At 49.4% G+C, this 15,245-nt stretch overlaps 1 protein-coding gene across 1 annotated transcript; it reads right to left on the reverse strand.

Annotated features, from left to right (window-relative positions):
• Nucleotides 1-2,059: 2,059 nt before the first annotated feature.
• On the reverse strand, nt 2,060-5,808 carry LOC117894831 (T-box transcription factor TBX6). The gene is made up of 5 exons (XM_034802078.1): nt 4,932-5,808; nt 4,569-4,728; nt 3,190-3,457; nt 2,971-3,108; nt 2,060-2,716 (listed from the first exon to the last, which is right to left on the reverse strand). Exons 1-5 carry the CDS (start codon nt 5,020-5,022, stop codon nt 2,231-2,233), a joined length of 1,143 nt encoding a protein of 380 aa, XP_034657969.1. The 5' UTR covers nt 5,023-5,808; the 3' UTR covers nt 2,060-2,230.
• Between the last annotated feature and the right edge of the window lie 9,437 nt (nt 5,809-15,245).

Consider the following 15,245-nt stretch of genomic DNA (forward strand, 5'->3'; position numbering starts at 1 on the left):
ATGAATTCATTGTCCGTCAGATTGGCTTGCTTTAATGACTTTGTTTTAATGGATTTGTTTAGAGAACAAGGTTCGTGTCCGTGCTTGTGAACATCGCCGCTCACTTGCTATGCTGCCAACCTTTCACGCGCTCTATTGGAATTGTCTGGAACCACTGTCGCTGCTCTGTTAGGCTCTGTCGGAAGTTTCTGGAACTGCAACTTCTTCATTAGCGCGCTCTATAGCAAAACTCTGTAGCTACGGAACAAGTGTTGGATAACGTAAGAACGCACCTGAGTAAGCGCGACCACAGAAGTTCAAATTTAAATTTAAATTCAACTTATAAAAATACTCGTACTAAAATATTTTTAGCTTCTCCCAGTCGGGACCTGTTTTCGTTTGCCCAATTGAATCAAATCTTACCGACTGTTGCCTCGTAAAGCAGAATGCGCCAACATTTTAATAGCTTAAAGCTTAAATATCAAATCAAATATATTATAATTAGTAATAAAAAATAACAACGGCAACAACAAACAACAAAGCGGCACACAAACTCACGCATGTGGCACAAATAAAACTGAGATTCCAACGGCAACACCTTCCCAATAAAGCATCGTTATCCTCATTATCATTATCAACAGCTTTGGCCCGCCAAAACCGGATCTGGAGAGTGGATCAAAACCAAGCCATACATAAAAATGCATTAACTATATTAAAACAAGCGCAAATTAGAAATGCAATACGTGAGCGGTGAAGAATACGATTATTAGCATTTTTATCTCATAATCTCCGAATTTTGACGCTTTTTGCCACCGTTTTTTGAATAGCAGAAGGAGAAACAACAACGAATCGAAACTCAAATCAACATTTAAAAAACACTTCTGAAGCACAGCCGCCAACATTTTATGTGTCTTTACCTTTGCCCGCCTTTTGTTTTTGGTGAAAACGTGCAAATCCCATAATTTAATTGTTTCAGCATTTGAAATTCAAATTCAAATCGAAGGGGGGGACAGAGGGAGAAAAAGAGAAGAGTAGAAAAAAACACTAAAACAAAACCAACTTCAAATTAGTCAAAAGCTGCTCTGGGGAGTGGGTAGTCGGATTCGGTTTCGTGTGGCCAGTGAATTATTTCGCGCTGGGGGATTGATTATGCATAATCTATGCAAAGTTTTCTATGAATGGGAGACGCAGAGATCCGCCCGAAGATACCTTTGAAGCAGCCGCTGTTCGGTGGGGAACTTCTAGCTAGAAATGCAGCTTCTGCTGTCGCCTTTGCTGCACTCTAAAAACTTAATTAAAAATATTAAACACGAAATGTTTGGCGCCACCGTTTAGTTTGGGAAACGCTCAGAAGTGGACCGCACACATGGGACCGGGAGAGACCGGTGGCCGTTGGTCGGTGAGTTATCAGCTCAATTATGCAAGCTAAAAGGCAGCCGCCGCCGGCCCACAGACAGATTTGTCGCATTTGACACGATAATGCACACAAGAAATGACCACACCAGAGGCAGAGACAGAGTCAGAGTCAGAGCCAGAGGCCTCAGCCTCCAGCATCCAGTATCCAGTATCAAATACAGAGCCAGAGCCAGCTCCCACTTCGGCAATGGCCAAATGGCCATAAAAGGTGCGATAAAACGAAAATTTCACAAGACGGCAGCCGCCACCAGAGAGTGAGTTGAGCCGAGCAGAGCTGAAGCCACTTCTGCGTCATCGTTGTCGTTGTCGTTGTTGTCTCCTCTTCTGGCTGGACTGTGGGTCGGCAAAGACCAAACAGCCCGAAAGCCGTCAAATCGCTGCTCATAATGGATGCCTTATCTTTGGAGAATTGTTTCAACTACTACCGGAGTTGGATATTTCTCAGATACCTCGTGCCCGTGCTGGACTCTATCGAGAATCGACTGACTAACTGACTAACAGACTAACAGACTGACTGGTCACCATAATGGAGAACATTAATTTGTCTTAGGCTCAGAGCTCGGCGTCGGCGATAAGCCAAAACCTGTAAAAACGGAAATGCTGAAGGTTGCCCGTGTCCCCCGTGTGTCTATGGTTTTGCATTAAGTTTTTCGTTTTGATTTCCTTCTTTTATTTATTCTGTCCAAATACACTTAAAACTAATTAACAAATTGTAGCTTGATTGCAGCTCAGATTTCTTACATTATAGTCTTTATATTCTATATATATTATGTGCACACTGCGCCCACAGATCACAACAAATGCTCCAAGCCCAAGGATCTTTGCTTCCCACTCTTTAGTAGGCCAAAATGGCTGAGATGCTGAAGCTGTTCCGCTTGGTGGAGGTCGTTGTGCGTGGCGAGGTGTTGGGTGTGCTGGAGGAGCTTGCCGGAGATGGCTCCACGGGAGCTGGAGCAGGCACATAGCACAGCGGCATGTGTGGAGCCTGAGGAACTCCACCGAAATAGGCAGCCGCAAAGTGCGGAGCGGCATAGCTCAGCGGATGGCGATGATGGTAGGGCGAGAGGCTGGGACTAAGAGCAGCCCCGGCTGGATAGTAGGGCACTGGCGAGAGGCTGCCCTGCGAGTCCTGCTCACAGTCCAGGCGCTGGCGCTTCGAGTGCGGCGAATCGCAGCTGCTCACGCTGGAGCCCTCGTCCTCCGATTCCGGGCTGGAGTTGGAGCTGCTGTTGAGCTTGCGCTTGCAGCGCGACTGGCCGGACTCGCGAAAGCCCTTGGCAAATGGATTATTGTCGATCTTCAGCTTGGTAATGCGATCGTTCTGCAAGGGGAACAGAAAGGGAAAAAGTAAGTAAACATTCCGGAAATTCGAGCTAGCTGGCGTCAGTGAGTGAAACACTTGAAAAGTTCGAGACGGAGTCCTGAGTCTTCAATGAAGGAGAGAGACAATCTCAAGTGGCTGCCGAGGCGACACTTTTCAAATGTGGCAATTAGACGGCGGACTCCCGCTGTGTCTTTGTCTCGTCAATCTTCAATGAACTTGGTCTTGGTGTTGGTCTTGGTCTGTTTACCCACCTGATAGGCTGTGACGGCTACGAACTCCGTCTCCGGGAAGACGAACGCCTGCTGCGGTGCCCAGGGGAGTTGGGTGAGCTCACTGCTGCGAATGATGTGAAGGCGTGGCTGGTACTTATGCATGCTGGCCAAAACAATCTGAAGTAGAGAGAGAGAGAGAGAGAGATCACAGATTAGACACACAATTGCATGAGGGAGAGCGTTGTGTTCCACACTTACATGTCCGCTGCTGTCCAGCGTGTTGTTGGTCAGCTTCACCTTGTTGAAGAGCAGCGCCTGGGATTGCCAGTGGGCACCGGTGGCCGGGCTGTCCGGATGCAGATACATGCGCTGCGGGCTCTGGGGCTCGGCTCCTCCAGCCGGGACCCACTGCGAGCCGGAGAACTTGTAGCGGCAGTCGCCAATGGGCACCATCTCGAGGAGTACGCAGTAGTTGGCCTCCTCCTCGAGTCCGCTCAACGAGACCCGCATCGAGGGGAACATGCGTCTGCAATGAAGAATAGAAGTTGATTAAGTGGATTGCCACGAATTGCATATAAATCAGGGGACCCATGGCAAAAGGAGGCGTCTCCGAAGGGATCTACTATGTTCCATGTTACTTGTTTTTCTTTTTCTTTTTGATTTGTGGCTGTGGCCCTGCCTAACAAGTGTGTAATTATGGAATCAGAACGGGGCAGCGGGGAGTCTCCGCAGCGTATCGATTTAAAACGGAACGCAAACAGATCCCTGCTCCCTGCTCCCTGCTCCCTGCTCCCTGCCCAAAACAATGCCACTGACAAATGATTAATTGTTCGCCCAAATGCATTGGATAATCTTTGGCTATAGAGAGGCTATGGAGAGAGTCGGGGCAGACCATAGACGGGAGCTGGGCATGGCGCCAAGCAATTAGACGCAATCTGAAGTCGACTTAACGGCTTCCCAAAGCGCTGAATGTGCCACTCAATGCATATCTAATGAGCCGAGAAAGTGACTGGATAGAGCCACGATCCATGCCCATGCCCATGCCCATGCCCCGATCCGGCAACGGCGGCTCATAATTATGTAAATTTTCTCTCGCTTCGGTAGTCGGTAGTCCAAATGCCATATCAGAGAAATACTCCCAAGATGATGGAGGGAACAGCGTGCTGGGCAGAGGGGACAGTGCTGAACCTTTGTGGGCAAAGTGTGAAAAGCGCAGGTAGATCAGAGTTCCCAAAACCCGATTGTCAACGCCGAAAGAAGAAAGATTTTTATGAGCGAACCGGCGCCAGAGCGGCGTCTTCTTCGGCTGCTGCTGCTGCCGCTGCTGCTGCCGCTCTGCTGCTGCTGCTGCACTTGTTGTCACTGTATGCGCGCCGAGCCGAGCTCCTGCTGCGTTCTGAATTATGGCCAGGCGCCACATTAGGCCAGGGACAGGGACGTAGACTGGGACTGGGACTGGGACTGGCAATGGCCATGGACTGGGTTTCCAGCAAATATTTACATAGGCTTGGCCGCACTTGACTTTACAAGTTTGTGGAAAACTCGAGCTCTCGATCAGCGATCGCCCTGCCCTCTATTTGCATAGGATAATGTGTGTGCTGTGCACAAAGTTCTTGGGAATAGGAGAGGAAACATACCTGCCGCTCTTTGTGATGATCATTTCGGTGCCGATTTTATGAAACTGCTGCCACAGATCGTTGTTCTCCAGCTTGGCATCCACGCCGGGCAGGGTGGGGCGGCTGGGCAGCATCATTTGTGGCTGGGGCATGTTGAAAGGCAGCATCGATGGAAAGGGATCTGCAAAGAAGTTGAGGTAGAAGTGGAAGTTGTTTGGTTAGTTCGTTAGCTAGACAAGAGCCATAAATGGGCAGGAAAGGGAAATCAAACATAAATCTGCGATATTTAATTAAAAATTCAACGTTTGATGTGCTCATAACTAAAGGAAGATCACTTGAAGATCATTTCCCGTCGGCATTTAATCAATCTTCACTTGCACCTACCTGGTATGCGCTGCATTATCTGCTGGCGATAGATCTCGTGGGCCAGCTGCTGCTGCATTCGCACCTCCATCAACTCTTGCATGGAAATCATTTCGAATAACTTCACAAAATAACAACTTCAATCACTTGTTAAATCTCTTTCGTTTCTGGTTCTGTTTTCACACACTTGACACTCTCTTTCTTCCGCTCTTTGGTTTGTGGTGTTCCTTCACGCACGACGTTTCGCAACGAACTGATCTGGAGTGGCTCAGCGGCGATGCTTAGCTCAGGGCGCGTCGCAGCCCGTTTTGTCTGCCCGGACGGACCTGCCAAACGGGTTCCCGCGCAGAGCGCCGACGATTGGCTGGCGCAGACCGACGCCTACGTCTCGGCACTATAGCTGACTCTTTCTCGCAGAGATCGGTTCCAGAGCGCCATTTTGTTGGTGGGGGAGCAGCGTACGGGCCGTGCTGTGCCGTGCCGTGCCGTGCTGCGTGGAGTGGCGAAGTTAACGCTTAGCCCTGTTGATTTTCATCAGCCGCAGTGTTTTTCTGCACCACTGCATCGCCTCCATCTCGCTCTGGCTGCCCTGCCTGCGCCCTGCTTCTCTCTCTCTCCATTTCGCTCACTCGATCACTGTCAGTCGTCAGAGGGGACTGGACATGGACGTGGATGTGGATGTGGATGTTGGATGTGGATGTGTGGATGTGGCGTAGCTTGTAATTCAGAAGTGAGATTTTCCACAGCGCGCCTGTCTGCAGCAGCGCTGTCTTCTGTCCCAGCTGCTGCTGTTTTTTCTTTCTTTTTCCTCGTTTTTCTTTGTTTCTTCGCTTTGGCGCTGTCGGAAAATGTCCATTGCTGTTTCCATTGCAGCCGTCTCCTTCCGCTGCCAGGCACCCGGGTCTTGGTTTGGGTTTTGGGTCTTGGGTCTTGGGTCTGGCCTTCTGGGCACATGCGTTGTCTGCTGCTGCTCCTCCTTTGCCGCCTTTGCCTTTGCCCTTCCCCCGTGTAATTAGCCATGGTCTTCCTCCCTCTCCCTTACTCCGACTATCTCCGACATTGTCTGGGCATTTTTTGTGTGTGTATTTATGTACTTTTGTGCCGACAGGTGAAACATAAATTTTGTTGACTTTGTTAATTGCCCGTTTTGGAATTCCGATATGCCCAGGTTCCCCGATCCAGCTCTTACTATTGATTTGCCAGCCCATGGCCATGACCCAGCCAGAAAACAAAAGCAGAATTAATACATTTCGGCTCGGGTCTGTGGAACTCGACAATTAGCCATTTGATTAGTGCCTGTCAACAGTGGAAAATGGCTGCCGGTCGTGTAAAAACTATAAATTATCCATAGAAAGTTCGACTGGACGGACTACTAATGTTGCTTGGATGGTAATGTATTTCCAGGGATCGCTTTGGATGTGGTGCAACACCCTCGCAATTGTGCAATCAATCATTTGTTTTATTTCTTTTACTTTTTTCACATCTGCAGAAAGCAAATTCTATATAAATATATTGAAAATAGTGCCAGTAGAGGGTATATTCTTCTACTTATAAGCCACACATGTATTAAAATTGATACAGGAATTACTTATAAAAGATTCCCTATGCAAGGAACACTCCTTCAACCCCCAGCGACATTGATCTTGAGCTAAATTTGTGGTCTCAAGTGCAGCCAGCAGACCACAGCAAATCTTTCGAATCTCATCCCAGCAAACATATAATTTCAGGCTCGACTGCACCTTCAATCGACTAGAAAGAAAGTTTCCAGCGAATGCTGCCCATTAAATTTGCATTTCGCTGTCATTCGGCACGCCCTTCGTGCCCTTCGTGACGATCTGGCCGGTGCGCGACGAGACGGCATATCTCCGGTGATCGTCGCTGGGAGGAGGTTGTCGCTGCGTCGGGCGCCAGAGCATCATAAAAAATATGTTTGTACAAATAACGGAGCAGACTTTGGCTTTTGATGCGAGCAACAAAAGATTTCGGAAATTGAAACGCTTCACGCCTGCGCAGAGGCCGACAAAGGGCGGAGGCCTCTGATAACTCAGGTGTAATTGCGTCACAGAAGGCCACAGGACTATGGTCCAAATCAAAGTGTAACCCTAATCGGCACGCAGACAGGGACACAGTTGACGCGACATCGGCACAGCCCACAAAGTGACCACGGGCTGCTCTGCTCTCCCATCTGAGGATCGGCGCACATCCCAGACTCAGACTCAGTCTCAGTCTCAGCCCGTTTTGCGGTATGTCTTGGCTTGGTGTGAAGTGTTCCGTAGGCGGGCGCGTCTCGTTGCTTAAGATGTTTGGCAGTGTACCTGCCACAGCCACTGGCCCGTCGTGCTGTTCCAGTCTGAGTTCTTGTGTCGCCAATTGAAGTAATAATTTTCTATTGTCCTTTGTCGCGCCTTCCGCGCCGAGTTCTCGGGGCAATAAAGACCAAGAGCAGGAGACAAGCGACAAGTGGCTGCTGCTCTCGAAGAACTCTCTCAAGTAGCCCGTTGGCGCCAGACAACTCCGAGCTGTGCACTCTGCTGGGCTAAGGACATCCGAGGAGGGGTTTTCGGGGTTCTGCTTTGTGAGGCTGCTATCTGCCGCCTCGAATCTGCAGATGCTGAACGGTAGCCGGACAAGCCGAACACAGCCGTCCACCATGGCAAAGGTTGACAACGACATATGTTTGGGTTTGATAAGATTGGACCAGAGCAGATTACCTTACCCCCAGGCTACTGTTCTGTGCTCTTGGGGGAGGAGACTGTGGACGGAAGCTCCATGTCAACCCACACACACTGTGGCCCCCAAGGGGACAGGCCCGGACTGGGCTAATTAACATGCAACCCGCAGATCAAATTGAGCAGTCATATTCATATATTAAAAGACCATCAGCTTATTAATGCCCATAATCAATGGGACAGGTTGGACTCGCATCAATAAATCATGGATGACCCCTAATTAACCAACACACGCACCCAGCCAGAGAGAGAGAGAGAGGGAGAGGGGGGAGTCTGTCACCTGCCCCTTGGGAGATGCCAAAACTACAAGTTACACATAATTTATACCAAGACAAAGGGAGAAACCATCATAAAATGTAATATAAATGATATAAACGACACTGTCTGCTGGGCTAATAAGAGGCGTGGCAGCAGCACAATCCAAATCCAAAAACCCAATCTCAAACCCAGTTGCCAGTTGCCAGTGCCAGTTCCAATCCTGAGAAACGGAATGGGCATAAAGATGCAAACTACACGATAAAGTTGGCTCACAGCCTCGCAGGTTGTGGCCAAGGCGCCGGCAACTAAATGCTAAACGAGTTAACTCGCTGATAGAGATCTTTTCTGTTCTGTTCTCGCTGTCTCTCTGTCTCTCTTTTTGGTAGATACTAAGCAGCGACTGCGAAGGTGCGTTGTGCATCATTAAGGCAAGAAAACGGAGGTGAATCCAGTCCCAGACTCCGACTCGAACTCAAACTCCGACCACAACGATGATTTAATTTTCCAACACGCTTTCTACCCCACGCCAGCATGGGCCTGTCCGAATCTAAGTTTTAGTTTTCTTTTTGGGTTGTTTTTCAGCATTTGTGAAATGATCGATGGCCTGTCGTTGAGATGATCACTGGCCGTGGCTGCCTAGCGGCTACTAGTTGAGATACTTAGCGACGGACCCAAGAGCCCAAACCCGAGCCCAAGAGCCCAAGAGGGCGCCTCCTCATAATTTGTTAAGATGTTTTGGGCGATCGATCGATTGATCTTCCTCTTACCTTTCTCTGCATAATATTTATGTATATTTCTCACGTTATGGAGCTGTCTCCCTCCCCCATCCCATCCCATCCCATCCCTGTCCCTGTCCCTGTGTGCATTATGGCGCCCGCAAGTGCTTTGGACAGCCTAAGCTGTGTCTCTGGGCTACCGATCGTCATCGCCGTCGCGATCATCTAGGAGGAGAGACGCCGCCGCCGCCGTCGCCGCCTTATCAGCGTTTCGGCATCTGGGAACATTAAATGGCTACTTAAGATGCATTTCCAGCCGGAGGTATCGGAGGTATCTATTCCCATAGTTTTGCCATATCGATTACCAGGGGGGAGGTGTGGCACACATACCATACCCATGGGCAATTGACCTGATCCCTCCAGGCAGGCGCACAGAAGTCGAACGGTGTAATCGATACGATCAGCGATCAGCGCGATCGATCGATCGGCAATTGATCTTTTGCCTGCCTGCCTGCAGGCTTTGCGAAAATTTAGCAACTTTGTCGGCATTTGGTGCCTGTGATCAGCGTTTAGTTTTTTGTATTTTGTATTTTGATTCTGTATTTTGATCTATGATTGCCTGTGGCCATTTGCCAGTTGATTGCCAATCCGAAGCGATCTGAACCGTTTCTCCCCTTGCTACAGCCTGCAGCCTGCAGCCTCAGCCTGTCTGTCGCATCTCGTATGCCGCTCACAACTCACTCGCACTAATTAAAATAAATTCTGTCAGACATTCTCGTTTAATTTTTTCGCGCACCTCGTTTTTTTTTGTGCCCAATGATTCGCGGATCGCGAAACGGAGGAGCAGGCATTTCATAACAGCACCCCAAGTAGAAGGAAACAAGAAACTGCCAAAGACAGAGCCAAAGCGAGAGCCAAAGTCGAAGTTGAAGCGAGAAAACAAGCAATAAATACGTCAGCCAATACGTCAAATGCTTTTGGCCAGCTCCTAAATGACTGACTCTGACGGACTGTCCGTCTGTCCGTCCGTCTGTCTGTCCGTCTGTCTGCAGTCTCTTTGAGCTTCCACTGACTGCGCTTTGGCCTGGGCTCCGTCCTGCAGTGGCACAATTAAAAATGCACATTATTAATTAGTTGTTATAATTGCATTTAAAAATCCATTAATATTTATAGAATTCATAATAAATAATGAGCTGCAGTCGCCGTGCTTGGGTCTCCGACTCGGTTTGAGTCTCATTCGCGGACTCCTAAGACGTCGACAACAACGCCTCTAAATGTCAAAACAGTCGGACAGTCCGGGCCGGGCTGGACTGGACAGCAGAGGTGGCCAGCTCCAGCCAAGTTTGGCAATTTATGCAGTCCAGCAGCGTGATGTGTGTGTGGCATATTTGAAATCGAGTCACAAGTAGCCTTTGACAAATTCTGCAGGAATGTGTGCGCAAAATGTTAGGGCAACTCAAGTGGAGCATATTGGCAAACAAAGGGAGCTTGTCCATAAGGGAAGTTGCCTTTTGTGTCGCACAAAGTAAGATCCCAACTGATAGTCCAGCCCTACGATGCCCGATTTAAGGTTCTATAATTACTTATCTCTTTGCCAGATCATTTTCAGACTTCTCACACCTGATATCCTTAGCCAAGCAGCCATAAATCTGTAGCGCATACTCCCTGGCCCCCATTCAGTGAAAAACAGAGAGACAGAGGGATACCCTCTACTGGCTCCAGAGCGAGAGCCTTCATAAATATTTATGTCTCGTCATTGAGTCCAATTTTTTATAACGCATATTAAATTGTAAATTAAAAACAAATTTCTGTTGACTTTTCTACACTCTGGCGAGTCCCGCGAGTCGTGTGTTTTATTGCAGTGATATATGTATGGATGGATGGATGGGCTCCAACTGCAACTCCAAACTCGAACCCGAATCCGAACCCATAATTAAATTTTAACATTTCCACCTTTTTGTGTGTGCTTTGGCCTGTCCGGCGAATGTCGCCTCCGTCCAGTCCACTCGAAGATATTCTCAGGCTGACCACGGGCGACCCACGCTGTTCTGTTCCCCGCTGCTGGATCGTTGGATCGCTGGATCTCTGCCATGGGATCGCTGGTGAAAAAGGGTGAAATATATCACTGGCGCCAGGTTACCGCCCGCTGGGGCTCAATGTGGTAAATTTTTTATTGCAGCCGTTTAGGCGAGCGTTTGACGGCCAAGGACATCAATCAAAAATTCTGTGATTCAGATTCTGGGACTCTCTTTCAGCTTCAGCTCTTAACGATGCACTGCACTCGCCTGGGCTGTGTCTCTCTCCCGAGCGTGGGCTCCGAACCATTAGAAGGTTGCCTCGATTTGAATGTCTTGGCGTTGGAAGCGTTAATATGATAATAGCACCTCGAACTCCAACTAGCTGGGAACCTTCTCTTCTTTTCATGAAATAAGCAATTAAAAATGAATTTGAGGCAAACATCATGCTGGCTCTTTAATGGTCAGCATTTAATTGGATTTCAATGTTTCCAACTCTCTGGATTATACAGCCAGCGAGCCAGTCAGCCAGCGAGCAGTGTGGTGGGTCCTTAGTCTTTGACTTGTCTGTGATAATAAACATTAATTAATTTCAACATTTATATTGGGAGTTTATTAACCCAAAATGGAACTGAGAGCTGGACTGTGCGTAGGCCTCTGGCTAGATAAGAGACAGAAGAGTTCTTTATGATGCTTGATGGCTGATTGAGTTATGAGTGCTGACAGGAACAGGTCTCTGCAGCTCTCAAATGTCGCAGCTAACTCGAGCCAGCGTCTCCTTCTGTATTTTGTCAATTTACATGACCAGCCAAACACCCACGAAATGTGAGTGCAAGCGAACACAACTCCACTGCCTGTTGATGGCAGCACATTAGTCAGCCGCTCTAACTAGACAAATCCATTTGTAGCCCAACCAGATGAAAATCTACCAGTAACACCCACTCCACGCCTCCCTCCACGCAAGGGGCAGAGATTCATTCGAGAGTACGGAAAGAAAGAAACCCTTCAATTATAATCGAGGAGACATGCACAACACAGTTGGTCAGTGGCTGGTACAGGGACTGGGACTGGGACTGGGACTGGCACTGGCGACGACTGGCGCGACGTCTTCCAAGTCAGCCACGCCCCTGTCTCCCGATCCAGGCATGTGACTCAGGCCTCTCTCTGCCATCGTGGACAGGCACGACCTATAAAAACTGAATGTGTGTGTTGTGGCCTTTGTTTCACGAGATCCCACAAGTTGAGCCGAGAATCGGTTTTAATATGTGAATGCGTTGATTGCCTCCGCTTTTTAATAAAATGATAACTTTTGGACCAGACAAATATTTCATTTACTTTTCGACGATGGCGACGACGACGGACAACGACCAGAGGCAGACACAGCCACAGCCACAGCCCGAGAAACCCAAAAGTCATCATGGGGAAGCATAACAGCAATGACGCTGACTGTAGCTGTGTGGCTGTGTGGCTCGGCACTGCCCTCATGAATGATCACTTTCCAGCACAAATTGGAGACTGGCCTGAACGTATTTGCACCTCTGAATTCGGTGGGGCCTCTGAGACCCAAACGAGAGCCAAACCGAGAGCCAGACAAGGTTAGCGCCAGTCGGCTGCCCGTCGACGAGTGAAGGGCCAGGCCAGGCCAGGCCAGGTCGGAGTGCCGTCCGGTTCGTACCCACCGCTGTACCCTCTCCATCCCGCTCCCTGTGCCACCAATTTCGAGCTAACAAGCTGGTTCTGCCCCAAGTTCGGAGTTCGTGCGTGCCTCCAGTGGGTGCCGCTTGTGTGTGTGGCATGGTGTGGACGGGCGGTGGCAAGATCGTTTAGCAGCACACCGGCGCACTTCATTTGCCCCGCCAACCCCCCGCTCCAGCGCTGCAGCATTCCAGCCAAATTTGCTCACAACATGTAGAAGAAATTGTTGCTTATTTGTTCGTGTCCCTCCGCGCTCCCCCTAGCTGCCAACCGATTGTACGACAGACCCTGATGTGGATGTGGATGCTGCTGCTGCTGCTGCTGCTGTGGCCTGGCGCCAGTTTTTGGGCTGCCCAAATGTGGCATTTAATGAAATTTCCCCTTGCCCCGCGATGTTGCCTCGTTGTTGGAGCTTGTTTGGCTGCCCCTCGGGGTTCCATGCTGCACATCTTCTGCGTGATCTTTGCGTGTGTTGTTTGAGTTGTGGAGCAACTGCTGTGCTCCGAATGTGCCATTGAAGACTCGATGGAGTGGCTTGCTGGTGGTCTAACCAGAGGATGGAGCAAAGGAAGTCATTAGATGAGCTACAGGAAGGTTTTAAAGAGTGTAAGCTTGATCTGAGGAAAGTTTTGATAGGCTTTGGTTCTCCCTACAGCTCACAGCAGCTTCGTTATGGCCGAGCCAACCCGACCCCACCCCACCCGACCCGACCCGAACCGAGCTGCATATCCTCTCTCTCTCTCTCTCTCTCTGCTGTTGGCGTTAACGAGACTTTTGACAGGTTGATTCATGCTCACGTCTCTGACTTGGCTTATTTGACCCAAAGTAGAGGCTGAACTGGCGTATTGGACCCACCAAAAAGTGCAGCTCCAAGCTCCAAGCTGTCCAAGCGGACCGCCCGTCCATTTGTTGGTTTTTATTTGGTTTTTTCTTCTGCCCAACGTTTTTATTAATGACCACAAGGGCCACACAATTGCAATGGGCGCCAAAAGGGCCACTTGGCTCGTAGAGAGAGAGAAGCATGAGTGGGGGGCAGTCCATCCATGAGTACAGCTGGAACACTGGGGGGGCAGGGCGTGCTCAGCGCCAGTGTGTGTTTTTTTTTGAGTATGTGTTGAAATGTGGTAATTTGTCTCGCTTAGAGACTGAATGCGACTTGTCTGCCCCCAACGAGCGCCGGCCACACTGTCGAGGCATCGTTTCATTAATAAAACATTTGTTCGAACGAAGAGAGAAGCGTTACAGATGGAACTCTGAAGCTGTAACTGCTGCTGCTCCTCGAACTGCCCGTAGTTTTCCATAATTCATAAATGCCAACTACTGGTATTGAGTTTTTGTCAATAGTCAGGGATTAGAGGCTACTCTCCGGCAAACTGGCAACTGTCTAGCTGCTACATTGAAGGGCCCGTAGCCCAAGCTGTTGTATTATTGCTGGGCAAACAATAAATTTCACAGGTTAACGCGATCGCATAATGAGCCACGACGACGTCCAAGTTGCAAACAAGCAAACAGCAGCAGCGGGAGCAACGGATTCAACACTTTGTTGGGCCAAACCCCAACCCGCAGCCCAGCAGCTCCAGCTCCAGCTCCAGCTGCACTGCGGTGCCAGTGTTTGCCTAGCTGCAGTGGCTGGACACGGGGCTACGGGCGGTGACTTGTTTTCATGGAACTAGCAGCAGCTTCAATAGAATTAATTTACGCCTCACGTTGCAGCAGCAACTGTTATGCGGTAGCCACACAGACACACAGAGACACACAGACACAGAGGCAGAGTTGGAGCTGAAAGATGCAACTGTGGAAATGGATACCCAAGCAGCGACTGCGACTGCGGATTGTGGTTTATTTATGAAAGTTATCAATATGATTGTCGGTAGTTGGTAAAATATTTGTGTCCAAAGGTGTTAAAATGCATTTGCATAAACACTTGAGGCGTTGTCATGCCTCATTTGGACACCGAACTGGGGGCAATGCCTGGAGTTCCCCTGCTCTCGGTTGGAGCGTTGGATAATCCACCTTTAGAATTTCAATTACCTTCCATCCTGCAGCTACTGCGCATAGAAAAACAATGTCAAATTATGGCTAAAGAAAAGGGAGACAAAGGGAAGTACATGCTGCGTATAAATCCCATTACACAGCAGTAGCTCCACGCCTCAAAAGAGCAGAAAACACACAGCCTCAGTGGCTGCCTCCCTTTAGGGCCACGGAGATGTTACAACTTCACACTAAGCCATTGAAGAAGTGCGGCAGGCCAACGCCAAAGGACGAGCCCTGACATTGGCACTCCGCTGGATACCCTGTGTCTTGGCCTTGGCATCGGGAACGGCAACGGCAACGGCAAACACCAAAAGGCCCAACCAATTTGGCTTAAAATTACGCTACACTGATCAAAGGGCAGCTGCGCCTAGCTAGGCAAGGGGCAGGGGCAGGGGCTGTCGCTGACTGACTGGATGACGAGATGTCTGGTGAAAGTGCAGTGACGTGTGTGGATCTCTGGGATATGATGCGCTGCGAGCGATAAGCCTGTTCCATGTCTGTTGCTGCTGCTGCCATTGATCTCACCTCCGCTGCGCGATCCTCCCTCTCTTACCTGTGATCCATTTTACAAGCCAACATCGCTCCAGATAACACACTCAAGGGGCAGGGACATGGGCACTGCTTGCTCTGGCTTGTCAATTGGGCGGACAACGATATTGTTATGCTTATTACACCGGCACAGCTACCGAAATCAGTTCTCTCTCTTCTCCCTCTCTGTGTCTGCCTCTGCCCAGTAGTTGTAGGAGTAGGGAACGGCCTGCACTTGGAGTTCTGAGGGCCGACCGACTGAGATTATCTCTTTATCAGCCTTAATCTCAAGTAGTTAATAAAGTGCGATGCTTTGTACTTTAACCGCTGCCATTGTCTGGACAGAGAGACTGGGCAGCC

This window comes from Drosophila subobscura, chromosome J, assembly GCF_008121235.1.
Source record: "Drosophila subobscura isolate 14011-0131.10 chromosome J, UCBerk_Dsub_1.0, whole genome shotgun sequence".
Lineage (NCBI taxonomy): Eukaryota > Metazoa > Arthropoda > Insecta > Diptera > Drosophilidae > Drosophila > Drosophila subobscura.